This window comes from Stigmatopora nigra, chromosome 12 (genome assembly GCF_051989575.1).
Source record: "Stigmatopora nigra isolate UIUO_SnigA chromosome 12, RoL_Snig_1.1, whole genome shotgun sequence".
NCBI lineage: Eukaryota > Metazoa > Chordata > Actinopteri > Syngnathiformes > Syngnathidae > Stigmatopora > Stigmatopora nigra.
This window is the reverse complement of record NC_135519.1, coordinates 183,634-194,702: the sequence shown is the minus strand read 5'-3', so window position 1 is coordinate 194,702 and position 11,069 is coordinate 183,634. Positions and strand designations below refer to the sequence as shown.

Sequence of the window (11,069 nt, the reverse complement as noted above, 5' to 3'; positions counted from 1 at the left end):
CGGTGTTGAAAGTGAATTAAATAATAGCAACAGAAAAAAACAAGATACGATAAAAAGATACATGCATACAAGGCTTTCCTTTAAAACGTTTTATTACTTGGTGATTGGTGTACAGAGCCTTGAATGAAGCGTGTTTTTAATGGCATCACCCAAGTACCAAAATCGTGTTTTAAAGAGACGTTCGATTGGGTCAAAAGCTTTGAAAACCGACACCGCTCAAACGGAAATGACGCAAAACCGCCCATGCGCAAAAAGTCACTTGGTGTTTATGATCCAAATTTTGCTGTGACTGCAGCACCTTTAAGTGCTTCGAAAGACTTTACCGGACAAAATTATCCGCTTTGGTGGCAATGTCTTTGTTTTCGGTGAACAGGTAGGATTGGGCATTCGTTGTTTTGATCCACTTTGAACATATTTGGAGTTTATTTTAACATGCATCAGGACACGTGGGAGTAGATTTACCACGTGAAAGGACCCAGCACTCAGAGCTAAACGGAGTCAAGTTTTATTTCAGCTGATAATTGGCATTAAAGACAGCCAGCGTGCCCTTTGCGCATTTACACAAGATTAATTGTGAGCTATAACTGGCGTTGTAGTTTGCAAGTCCCTGAATAAATGAATGTGTTGTCCAGAAAACTATGATCATTGGGCCGAGGTTGTAAACAGCAACAACAACTAAAAAGAGGAATCAAAGAAGATCCGTTATGCTGTTGGTATAACTCCTATTCACTGCGTAGATTTCCATTTTCCGTCTTCCTTCAAGTTTAAAGGCAGAGAGGCAGGACATGACGTGCGATCGCCCTCACCTGTGTTGATTTGGGCACAATAGGTCAAATGGGCTAGGACGGACGGGTGTGTGTTGATTTGGGCACAATAGGTCAAATGAGGTGGGACAGGGGTGGTAAACGCGTAGCACTCGAACCTCATGCTGCTTCCTGCTCCGAATCCAGGAAGCCAGAGCTGTAAAGGTGACTCGCTAATCACTCCTCCGCCAGGCCGCCCAGCCTTGTTTCATGTTTCTCTTATTTTTATTATCTCTTAAAACAAACACAAATTCACAAGTGGCTGTTAATAGCAAATAATAAAATCTATTTAAAAAAATCATTGGGCAGATTGGATTTTCTTATGCTTCTTCTAATGTAAGGGACTTCCAATCATTTTTGATTTACCAGGTCACAATGTGGTGTGGCTCTTTGACTCGATCTTGTTCGCCACACCTGGGCCAGGAACTATTGAACAGATTAGATTCGAACAACAGTAAAAAAAAAAACATTTATATATTGGGTTTGCATAACTGTCAACGTCTGCCGATAACTGCCCTTATAAATGTTAATGATTCCCCGTACAAACCCCCCAAAAACCGTACAAGCACCGTACACGCATGTTTACTCGCGGTAACTCGTTTCTTACTAGGTGGCTCCTCCATGCTTGCCTCCACGATATTTACTCTATGTATATCTACGAATGCGCATGTCATCCTTTATCGATATTGCCGTACGCACCACTAAAAAATACATACAATTGAGGATAATTTTTGCTGGTATACCGTGCCATTAGTAACGATCGATGACAGTAGCTTCGGTGGCTACCAGCCTACGAGACTATCTGGATTTTAGCCAAAATGGTCTTGTTGAGATCGGTTTTCATAAATATTGGCGATTTAAAAAAAATCCTGTACAAAAGTTGGTGTACATGAATTGAAATGGTAAAAAAACTACGTACGTATAAAAAGTTGACAGGTATGGGTTTGTTATTGAAAAAACAAAAGATTAATAATTAAAAAGGAAGTCATTACCCATCCTCTGTTGATTTGGGCCATTATTTGCATTTAAGCCGCTTTTGTTGGACAAAAAAAATGATGATTCGAGGGTACGACTTCTATGCGCATAAAACACGACATGCACGAAACTGCAAGTTGCTGACGCCATGACACTGTCATGACGCAAGCCAATGTGGCCGATACGGTCATTAATTTCAAAATAAAGAAAATATAAACAGATAAAATGCTTAACAAAATGTATTTTGACCTCTTTGAATATAATTCAAGGAAAAAATAAAATGTATCTTACATAAAATGTGAAAAAAACACTTGCCGCAGTTTAACGTGGTCAGACTGGCCAGACGTGAGTACACTTACTTGTGTCTGCTATTGTTCGCCCAGGGCGCCGCGCTCTTACCGTAGTTAAACGTGCTCTGACCGTAGCGTTTACCATGTCCACACATCACAATAGTTAAGGCTGATCGAAGACCTTGCAGTCGATCGTTAAAATATGAACCTTGATACCTGTCTAATGTGTATGCTAGTATTACAGCCAGAGTTGGTGAACACTATATACAGTAATACCTTGACATATGACTGCCCCGACTGACATAGTGGAGTTTGAGATATGAGTAAAATTTCGAGCAAATATTTACCTTGAGATACGAGACACATTTTAAGGTATGAGCATTTGGAACAGCCATTTGGCCAGGCCACTACTTTGATTTCGCTGCTCTTGTCTATCTCGCTTCATCTCCCTTGTGCTAAGATTTCTAAGCGCACTGGGTGAACTGTTGCATTTTTTTCATTTTTTTCCCATTAGTCAGTGCAGAATTAAGGGAAACACAATGGATCCAAAGCAAGACGGTGCAATGAAGGGTAATGCGAAGAAAAGGCGTATGATGACAATCGATATTAAGCACAAATTTATTGAAAAACGTAGTGTACGGGTGACTGAGCTGGCTCGTTAATGCGTATGGAGAAGCAGGAAGTTGGCCTGCGATGAATACATGAATCTTTTTGCCTTACTTATTTCACAAGAAGGTTTAAATTTAGTCTCACGCAAGGATGTCAGACTGGTTGGTTCGCGGGCCGCTATAACGTCAACTCCATTCCATGTGGGCCGGACCATTTTAGATAAGATATTTACATTTTTATATAAGCGGATTAAATGAACTGGATTATTGGTCCTGAATATTCAGTTTTTTATAGATCTAAAAGTTTATTTGAGCTTTTTTTTATATTTTTAGATTTTACAAAATGATTTTTGAACTAAAAACAAAGAAAATATGGATAAAAAAATAGCAATTATCGCTTTAAAAAGGGGCAAATAAGGACATTTAATATACATCTATACTCTTCATTTGAATTTGATCCTAAAACAGAAAGTCTGAACTCATGATTGACTTTCCCTGGCCACACAAAATGATGTGCCCGAGCTGCCACTTGGATACCTGTAAGATTTAAACTTTTTTTTTAAAGTGTGTATGTCAGATTCTAAGTTCAAGCAAAATTTTAAGTTGATGTTACATTACGAGCCCATCCGTTAAGTGACTCTCCCTCTCTCTCTCCCCTATCCCCCTATCCACGAACTCACCGTTGTATAAAATAATGCCTCTTTTTATCACTAAATATCTTAACCATTAGTTATGGGAATATAACTGATAGGTTCATTAATAATTATACTTTAATATAATTATAAAACACTGCAGGCAGACATCTGATTAAATTATTGACATTTAATTAAATAGGCCTCTTTGATGAGTAAACTTATAAGTGAGGATACATTCAGACTTCTCCATCTTAGAATTATCCTCCCAAACAGTAATTTTTCATACAGTTTTAAAGCCATAAATCAAAACAATTACAAGGTTAATGATTAATCCAACGGCGTAAGCAAGAACAAACAATCCTTCATTCGACATAACAATTCCATAAAGAAGCGAGAAAGGACGTCACGGTGTAGGAACAATAATGCGAGTGATCCCGGAGGTGACTGATAGCCACCCGCTGATATCAAAAGTTATTCACGGCTCTTCGTTGCAAACCCAGTTCAACACTCCCCGGAGCCCGGGACTGGTTGAGATGTCAGGTCAATAGTCCTTTTTTTTGCATATAGCACCTAACCCCTAACCATAAGCTTTGTAGTGCCGTAGTAGCAAGGCTACCATCCCCCCTGTCGGGACATAGGACTTCCCATGAATCAAGCTCGGCAAGCTGAGGTCCCAATTTGTTTTTGTTTTTGTTCCAATTCGTCATGCCATCCCCAAGGCCTATTGGCGATTTCAGAAATCAATTCCAAATTCCCAATTTCTTTTCCACCTTGATATTTGATTAATAGATTATATCTCGGTGGCCTGCCAATCAAAAAACACAAAAAGACAGACCATCATTCACGCTCACACTCATAATCAGAGGAATTTAGTGTTCAACCAGTCTAGCATCCATAATTTCATTTTGCGGAAGTAAACTCGAGTACCCGGAGAAAACCCACAAATTCTCGAGTACCCCAGGAATACCCCGCATTCTGGAAGGTCTGGATCCACCCCGCATTCATTAGTAGATCTTTGAACCGCAAGGTTGATGCGCTAATCACCAGTCTTTTAATTTGGGTCGTTTACCCATACATCAGTGGCCTGTAAATTTTCATTACAGGTGTAAACCACTATCCCTAGTGGGGCTTCTTGGTAGCTCCACCCCCTTTTGCTGCCCTATCAGCAAAATTCGTTCCAGAAGGAACTAGGTAATTAATGCATTAGATTCGTGTGCTACACATCTACAAATAGAAATTTGTTTTGGCAGTTTGAGTGCCGTTCCTCGCTCCAGTCAGTCAGCATGAGCGACTGTCATGCGAGTGGCTGCGATTAACTATCTATTTGCCCATAATGCAATAACGGAAACGTTTTGACACATTGAAACACACCCCCACTCTAGTAATTTGACCGTTTGAAAAAAAAATACCTCTATGTTTCGCATTAAGTTATACCCTTTTTAATGCCACCAGTTTAGCTGTTTGTACGCAGAATTGAGGTGGCAATTTTTTCACCTAAGGTTTGTTTTAAATCTCCCCGTGGCCCGCTCTACCATCTCACGCACTCTCAAATTCAATTCACGGCTGTCATGACCTAATGGCCCACTATCAGATTTTGGATCCCAATTCACTCCTCGTTGAATAAAATGCATAATTTTATTATTAAACATCAAAACCACTAGTTATGTAGCTCTGTTAGTAGATGAGTTACAACCCCCAATTTTTTTTGTATTTTTGTCAGTGTTTTTTTGCCCATTAGTCAGTCAAATGGCGTATATACTACTTCTCATTGGCAAGTGGTCGTGCATTATCCTATTGTGAGGACATTTGTGTACATCATTTCGGGAATATTTTTAAGGGAAGACATAAGCAAACAGCCCTAATAGGTTCCTTTTAGCTGCATCTGAAAGTCAGGGTGGAGGCGAGGCAAATAGAGCCGAACTGGAAGAAGAAAGGTATCAAAATGTAAAACAAATAGTTTGATGTTATTAATACAGGTAACAAGTGGAGACACCGTTATAAGAAGTTAGACCTCTTTGATAGCCAGACATCTTGCTTGTTTTTAGGTGAACAAATACCATTCCACTCTAATTTGGAAATAAATTCTTTAAATAATACACTGTGATTTTCTGTTTTTTTTCCTTCCACACTCTGTCTCATGGTTGAGGTTTACTCATGTTGATAATTACAGGCCTCTAATCTTTTCAAGTAGGAGAACTTGCACAATTGGTGGTTGACTAAATTCTTATTTGCCCCAGTATATGTGAATATATGCATATATATGTATATATATATTTATATTTTAATGTACTTGGGAAATTCATTTAACAATTTATAAAGGTAAAAAAGTTAGTTTAAAGACCCATTTATTAGGAAATGAAAATCCTTATGAAAATGTATTTTTTGCCGTTTCTTTCTGTTTAATGTAGGTATCTTGGAGATGAATATGATGGGATTATGTCAAAGGACTCCAAATCCCTGTTGTTACTCGCTAAATTGCATCTGAAGGCCAAAAGAAAACAGAGGCAAGGTTTAACAGGGCCACGAATAAAGTGTCCCAGAAGGTATGGAATTCATCTTGTTGAAAAGAAAAGGAAGGCTGACGATGACAGCACCCATGAGAGCCAAAACACTATGAAGAAGAAATCAAAGGCTGTAATTTTGAATGTTTGGAACAATATGCAAGAGCCTGTTGAGGATGAAGACAATATGAAAAAGAAACGTGGTGATGATATGCAAATTAATGAACAGTCAGGTATGTGCTTGCTTGTTTACTCAACACTTTCAACAGAAGATACTTTGTAACACTGCAGATGTGGGAACCTCAAAATCTGATACAATTGGTAACCAGAGACTTTCTGATAAGTGCATATGGCAATACAACAATTGAAGCATGGGCCAGGGCATCAAATTACTATAGGGAAAAACAAGATCATATTGAATTGAAAAATAAACAATAGCTTTTCCTCCACTTTTATAGACAATCTTTCAAAATCTCTTGGAGCATATGGCATTATTTCACTACATGTTTAAAGATTGGAGGCTGCGACAAAGACGATACCTTCAGTGAATTAAACTTTTTAGCAAATTGACTCGCATATGCTGGATTCCCTCGCTTATAAGCTTCCTGTGCGCATAAGCCACACCCTTAAAATTGTTGATTGTTGAATTTTACTATTTCTACAAGCCGGGGGACACCCTGAATCGGTGGCTAGCCGATCGCAGAGCACAAGACGACGGACAACCATGCCCACTCACACCCATACCTAGAGGCAATAGTGTCCAATCAGCCTACCATGCATGTTTTGGAATGTGGGAGGAAACTGGAGTACCCAGAGGAAACCCACACAGGCTCGGGAGGAACATGCAAACTCCACACCGGGGAACGTGACCTGGATTTGACCCCAGGACTGCAGAGCTGTGCGGCCGACGCTCTAGCGGCTAGCCACTCGTGCCACTGGGCCGTCCTGATTCACAATTTTCATCTCCATATTCATGGTTTTAATAGGAGTACAAATGTGTTACTTTGAAGGGAAAATATTAAGAAAAAAGTAATCGCATGTGGTATTTCTGAGATACTGTATGAAACAAAAGCGCATTATTAGGGTCAATTTCAAGGAATTTTGTAAAAGCAAAATATCAAATCTTTCAATTTAAATAAACATCTATCTTGATGAGATGAGAACCTGATACTTTTTAATGACAGAAATTACTATCCAAACTTTGGAACAAGAAATAAAACCAAAAAAATAAAAGTGCAAGTTTTGTTTATTTCAAAATCACTAATGTACAATCATGCAACTAAACCTCAATTCAAAAAAGAATTCACCTAAGCGGTATATAAAGGAGATGTGTCCGTAGCGGTCAACTTTTCACACGTTCTGTGGGTGGGTGCAATAACAGCACACGATACATATTGCGCAGGTATTAAGGCTTTAGAAGTGGCGGGCCGCCAGGGCCTTCAAGACCTTCTCTGCTGGCCTAAGAAATATCTAAATCATATATTATATTTTGTCAATCAATACTTGAATAATTCCAAATTGTCTGTTTAGCTTCCTTTCATTGCGTTCCCCCCTGGTTGCACTGCTTCCAGATTTGTTTTTTTCATATTAAAGCATATAGCCAATCATATTTCGGCCATTATTTGTTGCGAGGTTGTGCCTCAAGGCCTTCACATTCGGTTCTGCGGGCTCTGCTGCATTAAACAAGCGTCAGAAGAATCTGATGCTTCAACCAATCAGATTTCGAGTTGGCAACACCACAATGCCTTGTCGCAGGCGTATGGATATGTCATTGCCTTTTCGGTGGCGTAGGGATATGTCATCGCTTTCACCAACCTGATAAGCGAGAGCTACCAAACTGTATCTGGAGCAAGCACGAGCAAATATATTGTTGTGTTGATTTAATGGCATTTTCAAGACGGACTATGCCAGAAATACGACAGGAGCGTGGCCGGTCGAGTTGCCTAAAGACGTTTAGCCGACTGACGTCTGGGCGAGGGCTAACTCGCCGAGGAGTCATCTGCCCGAACGTAGAATTAGCCGACCGGATTGCCAGCCGAAGGACGTTGTGTCGACGCGCTCGCCCCGCCCCGGTCATGTGTGTGTACATGTTTTTCAACCACGGCCCGTTACAGATAACAACATTCATTTAGAATAACAAGGGCATTTATTCACCGCCAAACAAAGTAGTTATAACAGTAAGTGCTATAATGACAGATGAAAAAAAAGTAGTAATAACAGTAGGTGCTGTAATTTACACCATCATAGAAAACATTGAGATTAATCTATGAATTAAGGTTCTCAGCAAATCATTTTCAATATATATTTCCTAAAATAATGGGAAATTATTCAAAATTAAAATATTGTTCATATTGGCACACATCAGCGTGTTCCATTGCATTTTCAGGTATTGTTCTCTAAGCCCCCTAGTCTGTCTTTTAGTAAGTATTCTACTGTTTTTTTCTTACATAGTGAGTGTGTGTATGTGTACATTATATAGGAATATTGAATTAAAAGGACGGGCAGCACATTGTCCTATGTACTTGTATTTAGGAATATATCCAGTGGGTGGCAGTACATCTCGAGATGTGCAAAGAAATTGATGGGGAAATATCTTATATTTTTATTCTTCCGGACTCCAAGGTTTGGAGGAACATGTGCCCTGCCCGTTGGGGCAAACATTTGCAGCACATTGTACCCCAGTTGCCATCCAACCAAGCACCGACTCCCCTCAGTCGCTCAAAAACGGCTGGGATCATTCTGTCAGGAGCTGCAAAAACCTCTTTGAATTATAACGGACTATTTACTGAAAGAATCTTTACATCTATTTTATCTTAAAATAACTACAGATATATGTACACATACACAACACTAGCCTGAAATTTAGAGTCATGCTTTTATTTGTTTAATAAAATAATAAACACTAATTTTTGCACATACACGTGTCATTTTAACAGGTGACAAGTCATTTTAAGATATAAGTGATGTGTGCCAATAAGAACAATATTTTAATTTTAAAACTTCCTATTATTTTAGGAAATACATATTCAAAATGATTTGCTGAGAACCTTAATTCAAAGATCAATCTCAATGTTTTCTATGCTGGTGTAAAACTTCTGGAGTAGGATTACAATTTCATTGTAGTAGACACTGTTGTAACTACTTATTTTCTTCTGTCATTGTTGTACTTACCGTTATCACTACTTTTTTTCTTCTGTCACGTACTGTTCTGCATGTGTTTGGCCGTGAATAAATGCCCTTGTTATTCTAAATGAATGTTGTTATCTGTAACGGGCCGTATATGGCCCGCCGTCCAAGGTTGAAAAACATGTACAGACAGACGTCCGGGGGCGGGGCGAGCGCGTCGGGGCAACGTACTCCGGCTAGCTATCCCGTTGGCAAACTAGTCGTTCAGCTAACTTCACGTTCGGCCAGTTGCCCCCTCAGCGAGTTGGCCCTCGCCCAGACGTCAGTCGACTAATCATATTTAGGCAAATCGACCGGACACGCCAGTGTATGTATTTAATCACTAAATGCTGCTAGGAAGTGGATTTTACCCCATTTTAGTGCAATTTTTGTCATTTCGCGTATGGACGTTTATGGACATATTGACGTTCATCGCTGTCTTTTTCCCGGGAAAATTATACTCTGGGCCTGGTTCTGATGTTTAAAAAGCTCCAGTATTTGTATTTAATCAATAAATGCTGTTTTTGGCTGGATTGTACCCCATTTTCGGGCAATGTTTGCGGGTACGCCATTGACGTTCATCGCTGTCTTTTCCCGGGAAAATCAACCCCCTGGTAATGTCTGAAAAGCTCCAGTATTTGTATTTAATCATTAAATGCTGCTAGGAAGTGGCTTTTACCCCATTTTTGTGCATTGATTTATTGATTATTTTTTATGTGTCGCAGTTGTGGCTGCAGTCAAGGTTTTATAGGCATAAAATCCGTAGATGGTAAGCCACATTTGTCAAACAAGAAAAGATGACTGAATCGAGGTTACGGGTTATAAGCGCATAAAAAGATGACATGCCATAACTTAAGACAAAGACGCTGACCGATACGGTCATTTATTTCACAATAGAGAAAAGATAAACCTAAAATGCTAAACAAGTTATTTTGACATCTATGAATGAATTTCAAGAAAAAAAATATTTTACATAAAAAGTGAAAAATCTCACTTATGTTTTCCACTGCTCGCTAAGGGTGTCGCCATCCCGCTGCAGTTATAAACGGGCTCTGACTGGCCAGACGCGATTAGCCTTGATAGATGTGCTCGTTTACCATGTCAGTGTTGTACCCCTGAATTTACGGGGTAACAGTATTTCGCCTTTAAAAGACGGGTGAAATAATCAGACAGGTCCTTTGTTGTATTTCAAACCAACTTTAGTTATATCAAAGCAAGTCACACAAAACATAATATACAATAACACCCGAATATATACATAGTAACATATTAACAACCGGTTATAACCCAAAACAATGTACTTGCTGCATAAACGACTATAACTTATGAGTATTGAAACTTGTTACGTTTTGTTCCGGCCGTCAAATACTGCATACTATTATGCTACCGTTATAACAGCGGCTGAAGGTAGCCTGCTGTAAACAATACACCCGAGACTCGCACATTCACGCACACACATAAAAAAGTAAACAACCAGCGGCCGAAGGTAGCTTGCTGTAAACAATACCCGAGACTCGCACATTTATGCACACACATAAAAAAGTAAACAACCATCACTAAGTAATACGTTCTTTCTCACATGCTAACTATTTTCTCTTGCAAATCCCACACTCAATCGATATTCAAAATAAAGCAACATACCTTTAAAAGACGGGTGAAATAATCAGACAGGTCCTTTGTTGTATTTCAAACCAATTTAGAGAAATGTCTGAATAGCCCGCTTTTATTCTATACACAGGTCTACGACCAATACTTAATCGCTGCGTATTTTGCGCGTACCCATTACGTCATCGATGCGTATTTCGTGCACACTTCGTGCGTCAACTCTGGGTGCGTTGCGCACGCTTCGTGTGTCATAGCGGCATGAATCCCTTTTAAACTTAACACCTGCACTCATTTATAACATCATCACTTACTTCACCCTGTCACATCAGCACATCCCAATAGTTGTTAAGGCTGATCAACGGCCCTGCGGTTGATCGCCAAAATATCAGCCTTGATACCTGCGCAATATGTATGCATGCTATCATTGCACCCACCCACAGAGCTGGTGAAGAGTAGACCACTAAGAACACATCTTGTATATAACGCT

General features: G+C 39.5%; 1 protein-coding gene across 1 annotated transcript in view; it reads left to right on the top strand.

Moving 5' to 3' along the window:
* Positions 1-221: 221 nt before the first annotated feature.
* ddx51 (DEAD (Asp-Glu-Ala-Asp) box polypeptide 51) overlaps positions 222-11,069 on the top strand; it is a 38,832-nt gene continuing 27,984 nt past the window's right edge. The window contains exons 1-2 of the mRNA XM_077729549.1: positions 222-373; positions 5,720-6,045. Of these exons, the coding sequence (XP_077585675.1) occupies positions 351-373; positions 5,720-6,045 (349 nt within the window). The 5' untranslated portion in view covers positions 222-350. The remainder of the gene's footprint in view (positions 374-5,719; positions 6,046-11,069) is intronic.